Raw genomic sequence first — 24,765 nt, 5'->3', positions numbered from 1 at the left:
ACTATTTATTACATTAAAAAGTTGTTTAAAAAACAAGTGAAGTGAATAAGTCATTGTTGAAGCCAGCACTAGTCGAAGCCAATGCCACCAAAAGTCAAGTTTGAAATTAAAATCACGTATTTCGGACTTTCGGTAGGCAGCCGGCGGCTGTGTGAGTATTTGTTTGATTTCCTTCTTTATTCTTGCATTTGCAGTCAGCCGAACCTCAGTGCTTCGTTTCTTCGAAAGCGGCGGCTGCGCTCCTAAAGCTTTCTGTTTTGTTTTTCTATCTTTGCTTGGGCCTCGCTTGCTCACCGTTTAAATGCCTCTCCGTGTCCGGACAGGTGTGATTCCTAGGCGGTGCCGGTAGCATCGGGAGAATCTTCGGCCATGTACGCGGGCACACCGGAAACACCGCATTCAGGTGAGTCGAACCCCTTTACTGCGGCAACGACTGGAGGCGAGAATTGCACTGCATCTCTCAGATTCACGAGGAAAATCCGCTACGCACGAGTTGTCGTTTTAACCTTTGGCGCAAAGTCGGCAGCGCAATAACGATTTCTGTGACTGTTTGGAGCACAGGTTTGCCTTGTGAACTTAAAACCAGTGCTTGCAAGTCTCGGTTGCTTTGCCAAATGGGCAAGTGTTCTTCAGATTTTGCAAGTCGTCAGACCACATGTGCTGTTGTACATTTTGCGGGCCCTGACACTGTTGAACCTCTGACTGTCACAATGTGTCAGTTCAGTGATTAAGGTGGTGCTGCGGTTCTGACGCCACCTAGTTGTGACTTGTGAAATTTCTCTCGTCTTGATTTTAGCCACCAATCAGGTAACCTTCGCGTGACTATTTCTGCCCGTTAAAACCTATTCTTTCTACACTGTCCTTAAACCCCAATGTTTTGAATAAATAAGCCCCATTGCTTTCAACTGTAGGGTGAAGTTCTTTAAAGAAAAGTATCAAGTGCTCAGTCGTTTCCTCCTCGTCTCCACAAGCACCGCATAATGTGTCTGTCTCGTGGTAATTGACTCGGTATGTCTTAGTCCGCAGTACTCCCGTCCTGGCCTCGAACAACGAAGAGCTTCCCATAGAATTATCATGAATTATTTTCATTGACAATTTTAAACGTTCTGTATGTTCCCAGGGATTTCGTCTGCATCCCTGTTTTCCACAGATCCCTCTCCGTTTCTTTAACCTTTTTCTCTTAACGGATATTTCCTGATTTGCCCCCAACTGCTGTTTAGGTATTTGCTTGTAAGTTTTCTAGTTCGCTTTCTCCGTTGTCATTCCTCTCATGCTATGGCCCCCAGAAATACCTCTGCCTCTTAATGCGGCCCCTATCATTCGCCACCACTCACCATGCTGCCCTTAGCATTATCATTAGAAGCCCTATGGGGCCGAAATGCGTTGTTGGCCATGAAATTTGCCCATTCGCTGTAAGGCAGTGATGTCACCAGACGGGAGAATTCCCAATGGTTGGAGGGAAGTGATGTCACCAGACCAGACGTGATATCAACAGACTAAAGGCATCAAGAACAAATTTTTTGTTCTCTCAAAACGAAAATATTCTCTCGTTTGTCAAAAAATCATCCTCGGAATTCATTTAAACCCCACTATATTGAAGTTTACAAAAACAAGCATTTTTTTCATTGCATGCAATTTTAGAGCGTTAGCTCTACAGGTTGTGTTTCGATCCTCCGAGTTGTGCTGATTCTATGGATATATAATCCAAGATGGCGGCCTCCATAGCAGCATTGTATCCGAGTGATTGCAATGGTAGCCGAGGTGGTTACAGAATGGACTAAAATAATAACAGGTGGCAGTGTGATGCCTGAGCACCACAACTCGAAACTGAACTATGTCTTATATCCAAAGAATTCCGTTCTTATATGGGGGATTTTTAAAAATTCCTGTGAGCAAACTGCTGGCCTAATAGAGAGCAAACTTCGCTGCCGGGGTAGCAAATTATGGTCTACGTTCTTTGAGACGTAATCAAACGTCGGTACTTGCCTGCATTTCCTGGAATTAAGAAAAACTGCTGTCAACTGCGAGTAAAGCTGTCGCAGACGCGAGCTATATGCGAGCCGAGCAGCTGGTTTGACAGGGCGCGCCATCTGCCGGAAGGCGAGGCAAACGACGTCCCGGCTCAGTGGGTTCGAGGGTAGCGCGCTGGCATCGAAGATGCGGTTCGTCTGCTCGTCGAATCTCGCCTTCCAGCAGATGGCATGCCCTGTCAAACCAGCTGCTCGGCTTGCATATAGCTCGCGTCTGCGACAGCTTTACTCGCACTTGACAGCAGTTTTTTCTTAATTTCAGGAAATGCAGGCAAGTACCGACATTTAATTACGTCTCAAAGAACGTAGACCATAATATTCTGCCCCGTGAGTGAAGTTTGCTCTCGATTAGGCCAGTAGTTTGCTCACAGGAATGTTTGAAATCCCCCAGATAAAAACGGAATTCTCGGTATATCCCTGTCTGGCAGGCGTCAGAGTTGGGCCAACCTGTTTGCCGCAGAATGTTCCGGATGGTGCCAAACAATTCAGCGTTTCGTGCAGCATAAACTTACTAGTCAAGTTAGAGCCTAGCTCACGGCAGGGATTCGAACCGGCGACCTGTGTACCCCCAATTCCACGTATTTACGAATCTTTATACGAACATCGCAGCTCAACCGTTTGTTGCAGAGTGTTCGAGGTGGTGGATATGATTTTGCGTATCCTGTAGCATAAACTTACTAGTTAAGTTAGAGTTTAGCTCGCGGCAGGGATTTGAACCGGCGACCTATGTTAGCTGTGTTAACGCTCGATATTCGATCACTGCCTCAGCATCGGCTCATTTTTTTGCTAGCCTGCAAGTCTTGAGGCTACAGGCTATTGCTGACAAGATGCGCTGATAATTGTAATATACACGAGAAAAAAAATTTGGACATAATAGTAAGTGCCGAGGATGTCCCAGACCAGGGTCACCAAGGCCAACTGTTTCGTCAGTTGGTCTGAGGCTAGCCAAGCCTGCCATGTTGGGGGACAAGGGCATGGAAAATGAGAGGTCTGAATGGCAACTGCACAGGAGAAAAGGGAATGTTCTAAACCATCATAGGGTTCGGAACAATTTTGACATGTGGGGGAGTGTTGGATGCGGTACAGAAAAGAACGGACAGGAGTATGGAATGTATTTAGGTATAAGTGTTGAAGAATGCCTAGTTTCGTGATGGGGAAAGATTTGTCTGGAGAAGGAAGTGTACGTAGAGGGAAGGAATGGTGGTTATGCCAACATTTTTTTGACACAACACATTTCTGGTTTGTGAAAGTTTCATGTCTCTTCAGAAGCAAATGTTCATGATTTATTCCATAATTATTAAAATACCTTCCCCGTGCCATAAAAGAAAATGCAAAATCTGAGTTTTGAATAAATCTGGGAAGTGCACAGTTCCTCCTCCTTGGTTGCCAACATGAAAAGTAGTGCGAGAGTTTTTTCATCCTAAAATTTTTAGAAAGTAGAACACTCCAGAGATGAAGAGTTCTAATTAATATCTCATTTAACTTTAATTTATTTGCCATATAAACTCGTGTAAGGGCTGCAATTTCTTTTTAAAATCACTTGTGAATTTTCAAGTTGCAGCCCTTACATGAATTAAAACATAGCGTATATCTGTATTTTCTTCTCATTTACGTAGTCCAAAACAGGGGGTGTGGCCCATACACGGGGGCAGCCCCTACACGAGATTATATGTAGAGGTTGGACTTCTTAGTTTTTATTTTTTTAAATTCGGCGCACTTTTTTCAGTGTTTATTTCGGAACGCCCCTTTCGTTGAATATTCGATTGTGCAACTGTTCGATTTGCAGAAAGTTATCATTTATCATTTGTCCGGCATTTTCTCATTACCACTTTGTGCAACTGACATCTGAATTCTGGCCGCGGTGGATCAGTGGTTACGGCGCTCGGCTGCTGGCCTGAAAGACTCGGGTTCGATTCCGACCGCGGCGGCTGAATTTCGATGGAGGCGAAATTCCAGAGGCCCATGTACTGTGCGGTGTCAGTGCACGTTAAAGAACCCCAGGTGGTCGAAATTTCCGGAGCCCTTCACTACGGCGTCCCTCATAGCCTGAAGTTGCTTTGGGACGTTAAATCTCCAATAAACCAAATCGACATCTGAATTTTGGGAATGCCAGCACGCGAGGATTGAAGGAAGATAGCAGGGCGAGAGATATGTTCTGGAGTCGAGCTTTGCGAATGTGTCTTCTTTTTGCTGTACCTCTGGGAACTGTCTTTCTCACTATGCTGGATGCCTACGAAAGTGTTTTTCTTGAAACAGATTACATTAATTCTGTAGCCCCTTGCTCTGTCTTCTTGTCTGAATGGGCAGTCTCACCTTTAATGTGACCTTAACCCCTTTTACCACCAACCCTGAACTGTACTCGTCATGAGAGATTGTACCAATATAGCTAATGACGAGTAACACTTGCCCTACCTAATGTTGCGTTGCTCTCACTGCCCAAGATGAGTTGTGGTTGGCAATTACATTGGTTGCAGTTTTCAACACTAGAGGGCGGTAGTTAACCATGAAATGTGCTTTGCACCTTTAGATCATTTTTAAGCCTGACAACACTCATTTTCGCGAAAAATCGCCAATGCATTTGGGCAATTTAGGTGGGTTTTTGGGAATTAATTCAGTGGTTAAAGGTTTAATAGACAATTTGACAACTTTGGGATCAGCAGCCTCAGCAGCCTAATGACATGGCCAGTGAGCCACTGAAGGAATCACGTGACATTGACCAGCCACATTTTCAAGCGTTGTCCTGTGTGGTCACCTTCGTGCAGCGAGGTCACCCAGCAGCACGAGTGCTGTCTGCCTGCCCAGCTTCCTGACGGGGCCACCGGCCGATGTCCGGAGCCCCACGTTGGACCGGCTGTCAGCGCAGAGCCCCCGAACAGAGAGGACGCCCCGTCAGACTCTGCCCAAGGAAGCAACACCAACGTCGGGCCCACCGAGGCAGAGCCTTTTCGCAGAAACCTTCTCCTCAACGGTAGTGCGCACATCACACCCGTTTTTTACCTGAAGTTGTGGAAATGCAGTTAGAATTCGCTGAAACAAAATTGTCTGTAACGAAGTGCTAAGCATGGAAGAAAAAAATTATTTCTCTTGAAGGCCTTTACAGAAACGCACTTATTTAGTACCTCGCTTCAGCTGCACATTTTCTGCTCAGTGGCTATAGAATACGGTTTTTCTCCCAGAGCTGGCAACAAGTGGTTATTTTATGTTGATTTGCAGCAGTTTTGTCCACTACAAACTCATGTGCAATGCTGCTTGGCACTCACTCAGATGAGTGCAGTTAATGTTGGTAAGGGTTTTTAGCATAGAGGAAAAAAAACTGAGGAGGGAGTGTCCGGTGACAATTTTGAAGCCTAGTCTTATCAAGTAAAGATATAGTAAACGAAAGAAAGTTTGTCCCCCCCGTAATCACACCACGTGATAGCGTGCGGTAAAATCTAGCCCCGCTGCGCACGTGCATGCGTGGATTAGCACGGCAGACTGACTGTAGATCAACCTCCTTGCTGTAGATGCTCCACGCCGTGGGTCACGCATACGCGCACACTAAAACGTACCAGAATCAAAACATAAAGGACTGACTCATAGAGCGAAAAACTGAGGGAGAAAACGGCTTCATAAGCACTCGGCTTGCGAAAGCTGGCCGCGTGACATCACGCTCCCTCCTTAGTTTTTTTTCCTCCATGGTTTTTAGTACTAGATTCCGTACATGGCTGCTCAGCTGTCTAAAAAGCTTATTTTTAGTTTACTTGTTCCGGGTGCAGCTCTCATGGTGTGCGACACATAGGGCATCCGACTCTATCTGCATGTGGAATCTTTAATGGCACTGTATCGGGCATTTAACCCTTTGCGGGTCGAATTATTTTGAAGAAAACTTTCCCAGGTGGTCAAATTACTTTATTGCGGATCTTGAATCTACAAAATGTATATAATCGAGAATAAATAGTAAAAAGAAAATTAGGAACAGTACTTTGGTGACAGCATCACTCACAACTGGAAAATGTTCAATAGAATAGAATAGCAACGGTGATAAGCAAGCTAAGAGCAGCACCAATAAAGATAGAAATCAACTTTCGCCGCCTCTGCAAGAGAGTGCCCAAAAAGAGAAAACACGTTTCGCACGACTCCGTTGCGATCCCGCGGCGGAATCGAAACCGCGTAGGCGCGTTGCCACAGAGGGCGAGAATACCTCGCGAGCAACGGTGATAAGCAAGCTAAGAGCAGCGCTAATAAAGATAGAAATCAACTTCGGCAGCCCCTACAAGATAGTGCTGACCAAAATAAAACTCAAATTTCGCGCGACTCCGTTGCGATCACGCGGCGAAACCAAAACTACAAAAGGGGTGTTGCCGCAGTCTGTGCTGCCGCGCTAAAGCTAGACATAAGTTCTGCTTATCTCTGTAAGAAGGCAGCACAAAATTCAAACACTTCTTGTAAGTCCTAAGAGGTGGCAGCACCCCCCAGTGAGCACGCATTGTTCTTTTGGCGCAAAATTTCAAACGGAAGATCAAAACCGTACCCATACGGCAAAGACCTTGCGGGACAGAAAACCGCCGCCGTACATATACGGCAAAACCCTTCGAAGGGTTAAGCTGCTGCTATCAACGAAAAGTGAACGTGGCAATGGTAATGGTGCTGCCAGAACCGTGACTGAACTTCCTCTGTTTCTCTTTCCAGCTGCAAGACAGCTGGTGTCAGAGTTCTCCAAGTGAGTGTTGCAAGCTCTGCTTTTGGCCCGCACTGCCCTCTCTTAGTGAATTTCTCAAGCAGGTGCATTTGTTGGTATGCAGTTCACTTAGGGTGCTCTCATGTGCTTCACTTGTGCCTTAAAGGTGCACTGAAGAGGAATCTGAACTTGTCTTTTTGCCGCGGCAACTCGATCTACACGTTCCGAGCTTTCTTAGAAACTGCGATTTATTGCCCTGTGTGGCCGATTTCCCTAATTAAATCGAATTAACGCCCGACTCCCGCCTTTTTTTTTTAATTCTGCCTCGTACGGTGGGCAGAGTCGACCAACGCGTGGAGCGCCTTTCACCCAGTCCCGTGGTGGCTTGCCGCTCTGCCATCGGCGGAGTAATACGTAGTAGTCCGTAGTGGCAAATAGTCCGCGCGTATTTTTATTTCTTCGGGCTTATTTTGCGGCTATATTATCTGCGAATGAAACTATTTATTCACAGAAATCTAAAAAACAAAATAAAGCGAAAGCAAAGCCTCCACGGGACTGGGTGAAAGGCGCTCCACGCGTTGGTCGACTCCGCCCACCGTACGAGGCAGAATTAAAAAAAATGGCGGGAAGAGGACGTTAATTCGATTTAATTGGGGAAATCGGCCCCACAGGGCAATAAGTCACTGTTTTTAAGAATGCTAGGAACGTGTAGATTGAGTTCCCGCGGCAAAAAGACAAGTTCAGAATCCTCTTCAGTGCACCTTTAATCACCTGCAGCAGTAGGAATCATGCAAGCTCAAGACCACTGCTACGATTAGAGTGTTTCGTATCAGGGAATGTGTCCTGTATGAGTGGTGACCTATTTATAAGGCCCTGACGTGACCTGTAAGCGTTTATGCGTAAGACATACACAAAGCAAGTGCCTGCAGTGCAGCCTATGAAATCGGTTGACAGCAAGGAACAGCAGCTCACTCGAACCACTCAGTTTTATGCGAAGCATACTAAAATAGCCCAACCCAGCTCCTCGAGCGTGGCGGTGTCGTTACCATTGACCTTTCGTGACCTCCATGTCATACCACATGATGCGTGACGTCACAGCAGATGAGAAACGGGCCCAACTTGCGCCGTCGCGCGAGGCGTCGTGACCAAGGATGACCACGTGGTGCGTGACGTCACAGCAGATGAGAAACGGGGCCCCAGCTCGCGCCGTCGCGCGAGGCGTCGCGACCAATGAGTTTCCTGCTTCTGCCGCTAGGTGCGCTGTAGTGAACACGTGATGCTGGAGCGGCAGTATGCAAGGGGGTGCGCCTGCCTCTGCTAGGCGTACACGGGATAGAGATGCCTCCTGGAGACAGGGCTGCTCGTTGGAATGAGAAGCAAAAGTTGCGGCGTGCTACAGAGACTGATGAAGAGCGTGAAGAACGTCTAGCCAAGTGGCGTGCTCGATATGCAACTCGGCGACAATATGTTTCGCCTCTGACTAGGCTTAACCTAAGCTAATCCTCAGCCATTTTTTTGTCATTGATCAAGGCTTTCTCTCTGCCTACTACTTAGCTTTTTTTCAGTGTCTTGGCTAACAAACTTTCTTTGGTGTGAGCTGTGTGTGGTGTGTTTCGTTAGGCTTGGTACATACATGAGCTGTGATTTTTGTCTCACAGGTGTGCTACAGGAGTCCAGCAACCTTAATATTTCTGGACAGCCAGACACATTCTTCAGCCCGGCGTAAGTACCTCTTTGCCCTTAGTGTTGGATTTTTCTCAAAGTGGTTGTTTAGAACTGGCTAACCTTTAAATGATGGCATGAATCAAAGGCTAAACTAAACCACACTGCATTTATGAGCTGGTTGGGTAATTACTATGACATCAAGGTTACCACAGCATCTGCCCACTGGAATGTGCGCTTTCTAGTATGCCTTTATATGTGCATGATGCTTCATCCGGCAGAGTGCCTCGCTACTACGGCGGGCATTGACTGGTGGCAGTGCTTTTGTGCTGTCAAGCTTTGTTGAAAATAGTGCGCTTAGTTTGCCTGGTAGTGCATTTGGAATTAAGACATGAACAAAAGAGAAAGTTCAATTCATCAATTGTCTGGCTTTATTGGCTTAGTCTCTAGCATTGATCATTAGAAGGGGGTGAATCCGAAAATGGTGAATCCAGAAGCCAGTGGCTGGGGCCGCAGGCTCTTCGAATAATTTGCTCGGTAGCCACCAGGGCTTGTTGGCAACACTGTGGGCATGGTATGGCCTATGCCTCGAGAGTTGTTCTTAGTTCTGCTGAAAATGAAGCACAATGCCTTGGGGCTAAGTACTGTCGTGAACAATGTGAGCTACGACACACAAGCTCTGGCAGGAAAGCAGTGCTACCCCAGTGATGCTGAATATTGGTGCAGTTAGCCGTTGATGAAAACAACAAAGTATACTGAATGTTTGCACAAGTTGAGTGCTTTTTGTGAAGGTAATACATTGGTAGTGCATTGGCCGAACCTGGGGCAGATGCCTGATGTCTGCATCCCTGCTTGACATTGGCCCTCATTAAAGGCACCATCCTTCCTACAGAATTAAAAGGCCAGTGCTTAATAGTATAATACAAACAGAGTTGAGTAACGTGCACCAATGGTGTTGCCGAGAAAATCAGTGTGCTGTGGGTTTAAAATTGGCACCGAATTGGGTGGTACACACTAATAAAGAAAAAGTACAGCCTTTCTGAGGTCTGCAGCTAATTTGTTTACTTGGGCGTATCACAGTGTTTCAATGGCTTCGATGTCCAGGCGTTGAGCCCAGGGTCATGCTATTGACACCTGGCCATGCCGGCTATGTTTTTATGGCTTTGAAATGTGAAAGCTCCCATTTGCTATGCAATGTCAGTGCATTTCAGACAACAGTGTGATCAAAATTGACCCAATCTTCCAATGCAGCAGCACTTGTAGCTAACATGTAGCATGAGGTTGTCGCAACTCCATATGCCATGCCTGTTTGTTTCTTTGAGTAGTTCTTTGATGTCTTGTTCATTTTCGTATGCCTCAGGCATCACAGTGATCAGTGAGTTACCTGAATGGTGAACATTAGGCCTCAAAGTTGTAGCCTCACAAAGGATGCTAGAATATGCAGTGCATCATTCATACAAAAGTTAAGTCTAAACTTGCAGTGAGCGGCGCAGCACAGTGATTCTCTACGTTCTCATTTCTCTGCAAGGCTCTGTTCTTTCATCCATGTAACCAATGGTGTTTCACCTCTTTTACAGTGACAAGTCATCGTTAACTTCCCATTCGGACGAGACGTGGGTCACAGTTTTTGGGTACGTATTGTGGGGTTTCAGTAAGGGGATAGTATGCTTTTCCCTCTTATTTGCACCTGACAGCTAAACCGTTGACCGCACCCTGTGGTTGCAAGCGTTACCGAGTGCTCACTGACCAGGGAACAAATGTGATGATGCTAATAAGGCCTTGATAACTGCTACAATGGTAAAGCCTGCAAGCAACAAAAGATACATGTTGGAGATGTGCTGGGGGAGTGACTGGCAAGTCGGTTTTGGGGCGACTGAAAGGTGTCTGTGTATAGCTGCTGAAAACTGGGCAGCTTCCTCTCTCAGTAGTGCGGTGCAATGTAGAGGGCATATGCGGTGGTCCTGACGAAGCCCGCGAGTAAAAATTCCCAGCTGACACGAGTTTTAGGGAAGACCTATTACTCGTGCAACAGATGCAAAATCCATCATCCTTTCACCTTATGTAGTGCGTTATCAGGTAGCTTCTAAAATTTAAGTAGCAGATTTGTACTAATTTTGAGTTCATTCGATTTTGTAGATTTTGCCATAAATTTCAAATTTTTTTTGTCATGGACAATAAAATAAAACGGGTAAAGTGCAAAACATCTCACATAAACAAATTTTGAATGTTTTATTTTGTATACTAATGTCGCATCGAAGAGTAAAGAGCACAACAAGGCTGATTAAAGTCAGTCTGCATTCAGAACCTGTTTGATCCAGTTTGAACCGAAATGAAACGTCACACTGACGCTGAACCCGAACCGAACCTAAAAAAATTCCAGCTCGACATCCTGATTCTGTTGTGAAATGTACTGCAGTGAAATAATGTTAACCCTGACATGTAAATTTCCTTATTGTGCAAAGTGTTTTTGCGGTACGAAAAACCGCACTAACTGGCCATCATCGTCGCAGGTTCCAGCCTGGTGCCAGCTCTTGCATGCTGCAGCAGTTCTCTCAGTATGGCACCATCGTCAGATACAAGGTGAGCACTCGGAAAGGGTGCTGAAATTCAGGGGACATGAGAAGCCACGAATCACTGAGGCTGACAAACGAAGGTTGAGTGGTTGGATACTGAAGTAAGTTTTGTTTTGAAGCCAATAGTGCGCTTTTATCGCACAAAGAAGACCGGCAAAAGACAACCTGAATGTTGTAAACGAAGAAAATCAATACTTAGCGGCGCCACAGGCGGCCATATGAGTTTCGGTATATCGTGGCGCTTCACGTCTATGCGCTCTGCATGCCCGCATGGTTTCGTTTTTGACGCGCCTAGATTTACCAGCGAGGAACTCCAAGTGCCGCTCCAAATGCTAGTTAACTTGTGAAGGAACCTGTTAAGGTGGGTCAGATGATCGCCACGGTCGATGAAAAACTATGATGGCACGATTTTCGGTGATTGTACAAGGCATTTTGCAGTGTAAAGAGCACCTTGAGTCTTCGTACGCTCACCCGGCAAAACGTTCCCAATTGTGCCAGTCAACTTCCAACTACTTGACGCTCTGTGGGGCTGAGGTCGCTGAAGCGCAGGCCGGAGTTATTAGACACTTTTAGCATACCGTGTACAGTGTTCCCGTTAACGGTACCTGAAACCGGGAGCCTGCGCGCAGCCAATGAGCACGCGCAAATCTCCTTGACGTCGCCAGATGGCGCCACATACCCGGCAGCTACGCGCGCTCCTGCAGCATCGGGACCAATCAGTGCCTGCTCACCGGCGGTAGGCGGGCTCCCGGTATTCCGCTAACGGTAACAAGGTACATGGTATGCTAAAGGTGTCTATTTGCGAGAACTTCGTTGACGACTTCGAGAACGGGATCTGTCGTAACGCTGGAAAAACGCCGATGCAAACGTAAACGAAGCGGCGATAGCGACGGCCGCAATAGTCGATAGATGCCTTCAACGTGCAGCCGGCGGTAGCTTTCTTTTCGGCTGCTGCTAGGCCACACTGGTAGCTGCCAGAAATCACGGAGTCTGCGTTACGTCATGTGCACGTCATGTTTCACGTCACTTAGTCCTGTGTCGTCATAGGAGAGTCCCAAGTTTGAATCAGAGCGGCGGGAAAAACTTTTTCAACTTCGAATCCAAATTTCTTAGAAATAAATGCATCTTTCGCTGCCGGCCAAGTGGCAACAAAGCCATGAAATGACGAACTATTGGATTTTGCTATAAAAAAAATATTAATAGAGCTCTCCTCACTGTCCCTTTAGCCAGTCATGACTAGTTAGTCATTAACCAATCATGACTAGTTAGTCATGATATGCATCAACTGTAGCAGCCAAAGTTACGTGGCAAGGCTTTCGCCTCGTGCACTTTAGATCGTCAAAGTGCCCTCTGAAATTTTTCCCCCTCTTTATGCGTCCTGTTGAAACCAAACGAAGCTATGTGAGGCAAAGTTTTTGGAAGGACCATTACAGGTGAAACTGTTGGATGTTATTCCATTGCGTATCGCGTGCAGGTGAGCTCTGAGGGCAACTGGATGTACCTCTGCTACCAGTCCCGGCTACAGGCCAAGAAAGCCTTGAGCAAGAATGGCAAGGTGTTTGGGGCACGTACCATGGTGGGCGTCAAGCCCGGGGGACCACCTGACGAGCCAAGCCACATGTCAAGCAAGGAGAACACGTCCACAATTGAAGCCCGTCCACTTGTGCAGGCATACCGGGCCTCGGCCAGTGGCCGGCAAGTGGCCCTGCCCGAGACGCCCACGCCACACCGCGACACCTCAGTGGTCTCGCGAGCACTAGAGTATCTCATTGGCTGGTAGTGCAATATCTTTTGCCTTGGGTACCGCTTTTAGCTTCTTGAATAAAATAGCAGCCTTATTAGCTTTTTTATTTTTGCTTTTGTTGAATTTTTCTTTCCCCGATACAGTCGTGCCTTGTTAATTCAAGCCCTGTTAATATGGCGATTTTTCTGAGGACCGAAATATTTTTAATGTATATGCACCTCATTAATACTGAAACTCGCAGTCCAGACAGTGGACAGGATGAAAATGCACGGGGCCCTTTGGTGACCATATACTTTTGCCGCGTTAATATAGACAGCGATGAAAATAAGGTCTCTACTCGAGGACAGATTTATGGGTCGTTCTTGAAGGTGGCGGTTGGGGAGGAGGGGGTCCTGTCTAAGCCATGTATTCCTTCGACATTTTTGGCCAAAAAATGGGGTTCAGCATGGTTTTCCTATGTCAAGTTATTGGCTTCGAGTGGGAGGGGGCGAACCCCCCCCCCATAAATCTGCCCCTGTCTGTACTGTCTCAATTCTCTGTGAGGTTCCCCTGCATGCTTACCGGGTTGTGGGCAACCTGCCCTAGGTGGTCCACTTAGGTCACATGATGTTGTGATGTCATCACAACTTGTCCACCAGCCACTGTGGTGGCTCAGTGGTTGTGGTGCTTGGCTGCCGACCCCAAAGACGCAGGTTCGATCCCGGCCGTACAACTCTCATTTCGATGGGAGAAATGCTACAGACCCGTGTGCTGTGCGATGTAAGTGCGCGTTAAGGAACCTCAGGTGGTCGAAATTTCCGGCGACCTCCGCTATGGCGTCCCTTTTATTTGCATCTATACATTTACAGATGACGGGAGTACAGACAAAAAGTCAAATGGTTTAGGCTTGACAGGGTCTGTACCACCTACAGAAATGGCACTATACACAATAAAGAGAACACAAGGATACAATAATGGGTAAACGACAAAAAAAGCATTGATGAACATTCTATAACAGAAATACATACGGGTAAAAAAAAATCAGCAATAGAATGCTGCAAGGAATTAAATTGCAGAAAGCGTATAGTATAAATTGATACAAATAAGAGAGCTTTGAAATTCACTTGTATAAATAGGGTATTTACAAGCAAGGAAAAATGGTGAAGTATTCACGGCATCAGTGTATACTACAGCAAAGCCAAACAACAAAAAAGGAATCCACAATGAGCACATTGAAAGGAGAGATAGGTGTCTATTGAGTTTCTAATGAGTTTAAGAAAGATGGCAGTGTGTGGCGTAACATTTGTTGACTGTAGTTAGTGCATGCTTTAGGAACGCACCATGTTGCTCGGTGATGTGTGTTAGAATTCATTGTCAATAGAGGTAAATGCTCGAAAAATTTGGTGTTCTGTTTTTTCACAGTAGTGAAACGCTTGAGTAAAATACTACGATATATGGAGGTAACCGCTTGTAAGTTAAGGGCGCTGAAAAGAGGCTGCATATGAGCGTCATATGAAGAATTAGCAATAGCGCGCATTGCTTTCTTCTGCAGTAGAAAAAGTTGTGATTTTAGACATTGTGGTGTTTCCCCAGACTGAATGGCAGTCATTCAGATGGGACAGGAAGAGAGAGTCGCAAGGAAGTTTTTTCACGTTCAAGAGAAGAAAGAATTGAAGCTTCGTTAGTATTCCCACAACACGAGCGATTTTGTTAGCAACTGAGTCTGTATAAAGATTCCAAAGTAAGTTCTCTTGAAATACAACCCCGAGGCATTTAATGGATGGCACAAAGTTGATAACCAAGGAACCCATTTGCAGATTGCCGTCAATGTGGACATTTTTGTTTTTAGGTTGAGAAAGTACAGCCTTTGTCTTGTTTTTATTTGTAGACAGTGAATTCAATGAACTCCATCGATTAAGTTTACTTAAAGCAGCGTTCGCTAGAGCCAACAGGTCCCTTGCACAACCACTTGTAAAAAATAGACTAGTGTCATCAGCGTATATGATGAATTGGGCAGTGGTGCCAATATTTATTATGTCGTTAATATAAATATCAAATAACAAAAGTCCAAGAATGCTTCCCTGAGGTACACCAGAATGAATATGTAAGTTATCTGAAAGACAGTTATTTATTGAAATCCTCTGACACCTGAACTTCAGATAGCTTTTTTTATTTATTTATTTATTGCCAAGACAGGAGTTGCGAATGTTGAACAATATAAAACACAATACAAAGCTACAATGTACAATCAGACATGGGACAATTCACTGCATAGCATTTAAGGTAAAAAGCACAACATAACAGAAACTCATCAAAACTAGTTTCCTTCAAACCATTCACAAACGAAAGCCACGAATGTAGCGGAAATAAATAATCAAAAGCAAGACGCAATTACATCAACAGGTCACCACCTCAGGAGGATACATAGGAGAAATACGAATAGGAATACGCAAGCAATTTGTAACAATACAGTGCCCCAAGCAGGTGCAAATAGCAGACAATAAATTGTAAGAAGGATTAAGACCAAATAAGTTATATGAGTCAAAAACATGCTAGTCCAAACAGTCACAAATATTTGTCGAGGGCGTTTTCAAAAGCTTTTAAATCCGAACACTGAACAACCTCTTTTGGTAATTTATTCCATTCGTCAATAGTGCGAACCAGAAAGGAATATTTGAAAGAATCTGTTCTAAAAGCTAGCGGCGTGATATGTTTAGAATGTTTCGTTCTGCTGCCAGAAGTATTGGGTGGCTTGATGTATCGGTCCACATTGACCTTATAGTCTCCACTCAGCACATGAAAAAAGAATATGAGCCTGTTAAACTGCATTTTCTGTTTCACAGTTGTTAACCCGGCCCTGTTTCTAAGTTCAGACACTGATTGGGTTCTGAGTACGAGGTGAAGATAAATCTTACAGCTTTGTTTTGTATCCGTTCACATTTTGAAATGTTCTGTTGAGTGTACGGCTCCAAAACGCCAGCGACCCTCGTCCGACACATGGGCTGCCCATAACTGTGCGCCGAACACGGCCGTCGAGCTTTCATCGGTCAGCTCCGGTCGATCGCTCTTGTGATAATGCGACACCGTGGGCTGAAGGCACGCTCGCTCGGTGCCGCGGTAATTCATTCGCTCATAATCTGCCGACTGTCCACTCAGTATTCGCCGATCGTTTTCCAGAGAGTTTCCTGTGTTTCCTGCACGGTTTCTCGCAGTTTCTTGATATTTCGTAATAGGCGCCATTGAAATACGAAACTGCGTCCTGTAACCTTTTTTTTTTTTTGAAAGAGTGACAAAAAAAAAGCAGTAAAGCTCAATGTTTCTAAAATTAATATTTAAAAAAAATAGTTTAATTCACTATTTATTACAATAACAGGTTGTACTGAAAGCAAATGAAGCGAAAGTGCCTTTGTCAAACGCCAGCACTAGTCGAAGCCAATGCCACCAAAAGTCAAGTTTGTAATCAAATATCAAAATTCCCGTATTTCGGTACTTTCGGTCAGTGACTTCGGTAGGCAGTCGGCGACTGTGTGAGTGTTTGTTTTTACTCGTGCATTTGCGGTCAGCGAAGCCTTGTGCTTTGTTTCTTGCAAAGTGGCTGCTGCACCTGTAAAGCTTGCTGTTTTTTTCCATCTTTGCTTGAGCGTCGGATGCCTTGTTCATTACTCGGTACTGAGTTGAGTGGCCCTTACTCACCGCTTGATTGTCTCCCCGCGTCTGGGCAGGTTTGTGATTACCAAGGCGGTGCCAGTAGCATCGCGAGAGTCTTCGGACATGTACCCGGGCACACCGGCGACACCTCATTCAGGTAAGCCCAACCCCCCTTCGAACCTCATCGGCAGGTTTTACTGCAACAACGACTGTAGGCAAGCATTGCACTGCATCCCTCAGATTCACGCGGAAAATCCTCTACACACGAGTATGCACAAGCTGTCGTTTAAGATTTGTCACATAAAGTCGGCGGCGTAATAACAATTTCTCTGACAGTTTGGAGCTTTGCTTTCTGAACTTGGTTACCATTCTTACGTTGCCTTGCCAGTGGGGCTTGTGATCACATACGACATCTTACGCCATTCAGACTTCATAGTCGTCAGATAGATCAATTGTGCTGTTGCACTTTTTGCAGGTCCTGACGCTGTTGAAGCTCTGACTGCCACAGTGCGTCTGTTCAATGATGCGCTGCGAGCTAGCTTATCGCATGGGCTCTGCGCTTCTCGAAACGCTGCAGCGGTTATGGCTCCTAGCGCTTCCACCGAGACCCGATGAGAATAGGCGGCACAGGCACATATACAGGAAGAGCAGCCGGCCGTGCTAAATGCGCATTGTGCCGCTGATACTCTCCGGATCTCGGTGGTAGCGCGGCAGCCGCTTGATCACTTGTTCCCATTAACAACGGACCGGACTGTACTTTGGCAGACGCAGCATTGCTGCCTTTGGGCACAGTACTGAAGATTTATGAAAGATGCAGGCGCAACCCTTTTAAGCATGAAATGCTTTTAGCTCCCGTTGTCGGCAGTGGGGTGACGTCACGCCGAGACCGAGAGCCAACATCCAGGCACTGAATTCCATTCATCCGGGCGCTGAATTCCACTCATCCGGGCGCTGAATTCCACACATCCGGGAGCTGAAACGAGAGCATCCGGGCATCGTACTAGATTTAACGAGACTCTCTAAGAGAGGGGGCCGCTTAGAGCAAGAGGGGAGCTCCAGGGTGAGAAGGGCTTTGGGCGGAAAAACTGCTTCCACGCCGCCCCCAAGGATGGCGCCGCGGTCCCACACTCACGCATGTAAAAGACCAGCCGCTGGGCCTTCAACTCATGACGTTTCCCCCCTTTGGCAGGCCGATGTATACACGTTCGCGGAGTATTCGAATGCGCTGCATATACATTCTTGTCAGGCCTGCGTCTTGTCGTGTCCGCGTACGCTTCTGCATCGTCCTGCATTTCAATGCCGCCACCGTCACAGCTGCTTAAGCCGAGCAATAGAGCCTGACAGAAACCGGATACAGCTGACGAGGCAGGGCGGAAGAGATTCCCCAGACACTCACAGGAAACGATTGCGTCCACATGGACCAGTGCACAGTATGTGTGGTGTGGTGTGGTGTGGTGTGGTGTGTTGAACACTAGACCCATTTCAAGATTTTGACTAGTGCCATCTACAACCAATGTGTTATGCCCGTAAACATTTCATGATTACTCTACTCTCGGTTACGGGAGAGGCAGAGATTTTTTTGTTTCTCGCTCAAGCTACCATCGATTGTGAGCTGAAGAGTCATTTAACAGTTTGTCAATTTGCTGAGTGAACCGCGTCTAGTTGAACTGGTTATGTACACAATGTACACAATTTTCGCGGCAGCCATGTTTCAATGGAGACGAAACGCAAAGGTGCTCGTGTGCCGTGCGATGTCAGTGCATGTTATAGATTCTTCGGCGGCCGAAAATATTCTGGAGCCCTCCGCTACCCTTTCTTCCTTTCTTCTCTCACTCCATCCTTTATCCCTTCCCTTATGGCATGGTTTAGGTGTTGCAGAGATGTGAGAGGGATGCTGCGCCATTTCCTTTCCTCAAAAACCAATTTTCAAAAAAACAATTTTCAATCGGATACATAGCTCGTCATTGTCAGCTCCTAGGCCTACAACGCAGTTGCTGTTGTCTTCACCTGATTGTCTCCAGATTGCACCTCGTGACTGTTCCACTCGGCACGTCAGGGGCACTTCTTTAGTGGCTAGCTCGGCTCGGCAGATCAGCTTTCATTCTAACAGTTCTTTGTGCACGAGCATGTACACCAACCCATGGGACAACAAGTCTGGCCCTTAGTGGATGTGGTTAAGAAAACTGGGAGCAATGCATGTTGAGAACATGTTTGTTGTTCTAATATGCGCATAGTAGTGGCACAGAGTGGAGGGGCATTGTCTTCGTGAGGTGAGGCCAGATGGCGAGCCTTTCTTTTCGTCACTCTTTGTGATGTAAGAGGCAAAAGAGAGTATTTTCGTGGCAGCAGCACCTAATGTTCCTCCTTTAACTCTCTCCTGTGACAACTGGGATTGTTCCCCACACTGAAAGAAATGAATTTGTCCTCCTGTTCCTGCACCTGAGCAGCCTTTGCACTAGTGCAGAGGCGTCATGAAGCAAGTGAAAGGGGGGGGGGGGGGGGGGGGGGCTGAAAGGAGTGCCCCCTTTCTCACATGTTTTCTTGGCTCATTGCAGGGGTTCAGTTTTATGGGAGGGAACGATGTGGTATCCATGGACCCTGCAAGTATTTGCCATGCCTTCCCCTGTTTTTCCTTTGATTTCGCTCACTGCACGGGTTGCATATTTTGTGCGAGCACTGCCCACTGGAGTGGATAAGTATTGAGCTTCTGGGCGCGAGTTCACAAGTTTGATCCTATCAGTGGTGTTCATATACTGATAGAAGCGAAATACTTGTGCTGAAATTTTTATGCACAGTAAAGTACCCCGGGTAGTTGAGTTTAATCAGTACATCTCCACTTGTTGCGTTGGTCTGCATTAGCCGCCTGGAATGGGCACTTGTTGGAGTCTCGAAGGGGCACTTGAAAACTTAAGTTTAGATTGTTATGAGTGACCTCAGGGGGATGAAAACTTAAGTTTAGATCGTTACGAGTGGCCTCGGGAGGATGAAAACTTGAGTTCAGATTGTTACAAGTGGCCTCGGGAAGAGTGCTTTGGCTGTGCGTGGTATACGCAGGCCTGTCCCAGTGAGCACGGCGGCCTAGATGATGAGCACCACCGTGAGCGTGCAGCAGATTCTGGGGGAGGCGCGACGCCTCGTGGGCCGCCTCCGCGAACAGGACGGCAACGCGGACCGGCTCCTGGCCCAGGCTCAGGCGGTGAGCCAGGGTGTGGAGGCCATGCGCCAGTACCACGAGGAGCTGGCCCAGCTCAGCTGTGTGGCGACCACGCCACGGCCGCGTGCCGCCCTCGTCCTCTCCATTCAGCAGGAGAACCGGCACATGCGCGAGCTCCAGCAGGAGAATCGTGAGCTCGTGGCTGCCCTCAAGGAGCACCAGTCGGCCCTCGAGCTGATCATGGCCAAGTACCGGGAGCAGGCAAGCAGTCCGGCATCCCTTGCAGCCTGTGTGGCAAAATTAAGATAGAGCTTAGATACTTTGCAGTGTCCTCTCCTTTGCCAGACTTTGACTAGACTTGTACATCAACAAAGCCATTGAGCTCTGTAAATTTACTAGACTCGTACATCAACAAAGCCATTGAGCACTGTAAATTTACTAGACTCGTACATCAACAAAGCCATTGAGCACTGTAAATTTACTACACTCGTACATCAACAAAGCCATTGAGCACTGTAAATTTACTAGACTCGTACACCAACAAAGCCATTGAGCACTGTAAATTTACTACACTCGTACATCAACAAAGCCATTGAGCACTGTAAATTTACTACACTCGTACATCAACAAAGCCATTGAGCACTGTAAATTTTTTTAATTTGGACAAGCTTTTTCCAGACAAGAAGGGAAGCGTGCACGTGGTGTGCATTACTTTGTGATAAGGCGTAGAGATGAGAGGAGCTGGTTGTCGGTAATTCCTAACAAGCTCAGTTGTGCTGCTCATTACATCGCTGACTTGTAATTTGACTGCGACTCCCTGAGTCTGTCTGCTCTTGCCACTCTGCCCTTGCAGGCCTAGGTAGTGTGACATGCTTCTATTTGCTAGGTCAGCTTTTGCATTAGTCTCTCAGATGTGCCACTTGTGTAGCTGTTTGGTGTGGTTTCCTCAAACACAACCTTAAAGTTTTGTAGATTTCATGAAGCTGACAGGAGCATTTGTTTCGGTGTTGAGGGCAGAAAACTGCCTTTGCAAGGTAGGAAGTCCATGTTGCTCTGAGCCAGGCAGAGGTTGACAGTGCCTTAGAGGAAGTTGTGTCGTTTTTCCAAGCTTCCGGGTGCAAAGGTGCCACGTGTGTGGTTGTCACGTAGGTGGCGAGACTGGGTTCGGTGCGTCAGGCCGAGGAGCGCCTTGGGGAAGGCTCCCGTGACTGCCATCATCTGGCCGACAAGGTGTGCGAGATGGCCGAGGTGATGCGACGTGCTGCCGAGATCGATGAGGCTACCGGTACTCGCCAGACAGAGACCCTCGTGCGTCTGTCCTCCGAGAACGCTGTGTTGAGGCAGCTGCTTGATATCGGCCGGCGTGCGGGCTCTGCTGGTCTTGCTGACTGTGAGGTGCAGACAGACCCTGCTAGCACCCCTCCCAGCGTGTAATAAAGTTTGTCATTTGCCTTATGATAATTCTTGGTGTTTGTGTACTCAACTTGCACACGTGCATGGAAATTTATGCGCAAATCGCTTCCACTTAGTGAGATGGATTTCTTGGCGCAAAAAGCTTGTGGTCTTACTGCACACAACTTGGGGCAGTAACTTGCAGCCTCGTTAATTATAGCACAGTCCAGCACACTAACATGACCTGTTTGTGTGTGTCAATGTATGTGATCATGTGTTCATTTGACAAGCATCTCGAAACGACATGGCTGTGGTAAGCACTTCAGCGCAAGACACTGACACAGGGAACCTTGCAAGCGTCTTTGACAATTTGGTTATCTGCTCAGCGTAAAGCAGACTCTGCCCCGAGAAAAAGAAACCTTGTTGTCCTTTCATGAAAAGTTGAAAGTTATACTGCCACAATATTTTTTTTTCTGTTTATTTATTGCTCTTTGTTGCTATACAAATACACGCAAACACTTCTCGGACCCATAGCCAACGGCTAGTCATGGGTACAATAGAAAAAGGTGTACTATCAGCAATGAATCAAACGCGAACAAGAAAATTGAGGGGACATCTCAAAGACACTGTAATATTAGCGCCTAGAGTGGAAACGCTAGCGAGGTTCATTAACACTTCTGAAGACTCTTCGCGCCTTTGAAGTCAAAAGAACCTGAGCAAGTATTGAGCTTCCCCGGGCTAAAATATTCTTATTTTGCGTTTCGTGGCTCAGCTGTCTTGTTCGTGTTTCATTCCTTGCTGATAGTACAAGCATGCAGGCAACAATATACCAAAATAAAGACAGAGTAAGTTAGTACACAGAAAGCTATACATCACTCTCAACACTTGCAAGAGCATCAACAAAAGAAAGCCATATTACAGATTATATAAACTAAAAACTTACAGATCAAACAAAACGCGTAGAACTTGCACAAGAATTAAGGCATCACAAAAAATTAGACACTATGAGAAAGGCCTGTTTTGCCAAGTTTCATGTTTTGGTGTATCATTGAATTCATGCCTAAAGCATGTCTCGGGCATTTGTAGTAGCAACATTTAATTGAGATGTGATAATTACTCTGAAAAAAAAAAAAGTGGTAGGGATTTAACATAGTTCAACGGGGTAGACCTGCGAAAGCAGGCGTTCATTCTTCAATTGGAGGGAACACTTAAGCTAGGGTATCATGCGATAGGTTTAGTGGCTTAATGCCCTTATATGGAGAATTGGTAATCATCATCATCAGCCTGACTACGCCCACTGCAGGGCAAAGGCCCCTCCCATGTCTCTCTCCAATTAACCCTGTCCTTTGCCAGTTGCGGCCACTGTATCCCCGCAAACTTCTTAATCTCATCCACCCACCTCACTTTCTGCCGCCCCCTGCTACACTTGGTCATTCTCTATGTAACATTCATAGATGGCGGCGAGTCTATCACTGTGGACAGGTTCTATCAACAACACAAGGATATCATTAATTCACGTTTGTTCTCTATCCCACTCTGCCTTCTGACTGATAATAATTATGAAGAATTTTAATGGCACAAGGACAGCTTTGGCGGAAGAAGCACTATGGCTGCACGAGCTGGGGTTGAAAACTGGAAGGGCCACTTAAGCTCTTAAAGGGGTGGAGACACCAAATTTTGAAGCTATAAAAAGCCTGCTATGGGATTCCTTTGTATGCAAGGGCAGTCACTGCCAGGTGTTGGACGCAACAAACGTTTAAAAAATATTTTAATTCGGTTCCAAAGATTACCTAAATGCTCACTCTCACGACCTAGACCCATTCGCTAGCGCCATCAACCATGACGTCACAAGGGGTGTAGAAACATAGAGTTTCTTACTATTACCTAGAGGGAAAGCTGGCAAGCCGTCTATGGGAGTTTGCATGGAGACCCCACGTGACCACCTCAGCCACCATGGGCGCTCAAAGCATCATGGGGCGGTGAGCTACTTGTTGCGGAACTGTAACTTTTGGCCAAAAAATAATAAAGAAATAAAGCTGTTTGATAGCTACAAACATCCTAACATTGAAAATCTTGTCTAATGATTGCAACAAACGAGCAGAAAAGCATTTAAGTGCAAAGTTTGCCCAAAATTAGAGACGACTCGCTCTCCTATTGGCCAAGTAGTGAACACTATAAAAACTAATATTTCGTACTTAACAGGCGAACTTTTAAAAGTAAATATGTTTTAAAAAAAAATGTTGTTGCTTAAACACTATAAGAGGTTTTTATTGGCATTTCAGAAAGATAAAACCTTTTATTGGCGTCGTGTGTCGTTGCGTTTTTACTACTGTGGGTTTTGCCCACTGCGATCGCGCGAAAGTCGTCTGCGCACACACGAACTACAGTGAACTAGAATATTGGGTAGTGTGCTCACTCCGCGCCGGCTCAACGGGGGAGCGGTGGCCCAGCGAATGTCGACAGGTTTGTTTCGCGGCGCCGACACGAGCTGGCGCCACAGTAGACTTCACGGTAGGATTTGCCGCCGCTGTCAGTGCGCCGTGTGTATTTGTGGGCGCGTTGATGTTCTGTTGTGCGGATTTGCGCTGGTTTGAGCGCTTCTCGTGGGGTCATTTCACGTTTTTGTTCACGTATGGTGTCAGTGCTTGTTCAAGCTTGCCCAGATAGCGGCCTTCAAATGCAGTGTGAAGGCCCTCCAGATTCAAACTTGGGTGCCTGCGCATGACCACGATGAGCACGTAGCTAGAAGTGGCTGTAGACTTGTTTCTACGTAACAGGGTATGTTCTACGGAAGCGTACATTGAAGACAAGTTGCCAGATGTGCATTACCTCGCTCACAATGCAGTCTCCCGATGAAAACTATTTCCTTGCGGGGATGACAAAATACCGCGACCGCGGAGGACTGCTGTACCCATCGGCGCAGCTTTATGGATTTCAGCTGAAGCTTGAAAACCTCTTCACAGAAAAGCTCACAGAACCAACTTCTTTCTGCAGTCTGCTTCTAACCACTTTCAACACATCAAGAATGCTTTCGGAATGTAATTCATTGCAGCGCAGAAAAACGCGAACTGGCGAAGCACCTTAAACTGTGCCGTTGCTAACGCTGCTCTGAAGTGCCAGAATAAGATGAAGGAGAAAAAGGCGAAGTGTTTTGGTTTACGGGGTTTTTGACGTCCCAGAGCGACTCAGGCTATGAGGGACGCTGTAGTAAAGGGCTCCGGAAATTTACACCACCTGGGTACAGGTCACTGTAACCTGGGGCTCTTTAACGTGCACCGACATCGCACGGTACACGGGCCTCTAGAATTTCGCCTTCATCGAAATTCAGCCGCCGCAGCCGGGATCGAACCCGCGTCTTTCGGGTCAGCAGCCGAGCGCCACTGAGCCACCGTTGTCAAAGGCGAAATGAGCGAGCATAAATGCACGCAGTTATGACAAATCTGCCTCATTCTTTTTTTTTTTTTCAAATATTAGTGGATGCTGCATGGCTGTCCAAACAAATGTGAAGTCACTGTTACTGTTGTGTCTAAATGGTTTCGGTGCGCGCGCCTCGTGTTCAGCGCAAAACGCCAATTGTAAATGATGTATATACCCCTCCCCCCCCCCCCCCCCCCCTCCTTGTACTTTGTCTCACTTACATGTCTCCGTTCTACCTATCGTCACCCTGCCCCTCAGTTTTCTGTCTGCTGCACAGGCTCCTTGCGAATAGAAATAATTGTTGCCGCCGACACTCTCTCCATTCCGCGTTTGTCCTTGGCATGAATCAAATTGCTCTACACCACATGCGACTACTATTGACTTAGAAAAAGCTGTATGTCCCCTCGGTATGCAGTGCATTATAACTACACGGAAACATTGCAGGCACGAGTGACAATACGTGATCATACCTGCGTGCCAAACGTATACTGAAAAAAATTTCTCATGCA

The 24,765-nt window shown here is 46.5% G+C and overlaps 2 protein-coding genes across 3 annotated transcripts; both read left to right on the top strand.

The window, feature by feature from the left end:
* Positions 1-87: 87 nt before the first annotated feature.
* Nup35 (nucleoporin 35) lies at positions 88-12,772 on the top strand. Its single transcript, XM_089566355.1, has 8 exons — positions 88-151; positions 324-403; positions 4,793-4,998; positions 6,699-6,729; positions 8,346-8,409; positions 9,927-9,980; positions 10,860-10,929; positions 12,397-12,772. The coding sequence occupies exons 2-8, from the start codon at positions 370-372 to the stop codon at positions 12,700-12,702; spliced, it is 765 nt and encodes a 254-aa protein (XP_089422481.1). The 5' UTR covers positions 88-151; positions 324-369; the 3' UTR covers positions 12,703-12,772.
* A 3,310-nt stretch (positions 12,773-16,082) lies between these two features.
* LOC149367029 (FGFR1 oncogene partner 2 homolog) lies at positions 16,083-20,908 on the top strand. Of its 2 annotated transcripts, none has more exons than XM_089553647.1 (4): positions 16,083-16,172; positions 16,368-16,450; positions 19,348-19,708; positions 20,597-20,908. In XM_089553647.1, the coding sequence occupies exons 3-4, from the start codon at positions 19,376-19,378 to the stop codon at positions 20,879-20,881; spliced, it is 618 nt and encodes a 205-aa protein (XP_089409773.1). In that variant the 5' UTR covers positions 16,083-16,172; positions 16,368-16,450; positions 19,348-19,375; the 3' UTR covers positions 20,882-20,908. The 2 variants fall into 2 exon arrangements, with proteins under 2 accessions (XP_089409773.1, XP_089409776.1); XM_089553650.1 differs by having other exon boundaries at positions 16,122-16,140.
* The last annotated feature ends 3,857 nt before the right edge of the window (positions 20,909-24,765 follow it).

Source organism: Amblyomma mixtum, chromosome 1 (assembly GCF_055824585.1).
Source record: "Amblyomma mixtum isolate Tamu chromosome 1, ASM5582458v1, whole genome shotgun sequence".
NCBI classification, from domain to species: Eukaryota; Metazoa; Arthropoda; class Arachnida; order Ixodida; family Ixodidae; genus Amblyomma; species Amblyomma mixtum.
Note: the sequence above shows the minus strand (reverse complement) of the source record. Positions and strands in the feature narration are given on the sequence as shown.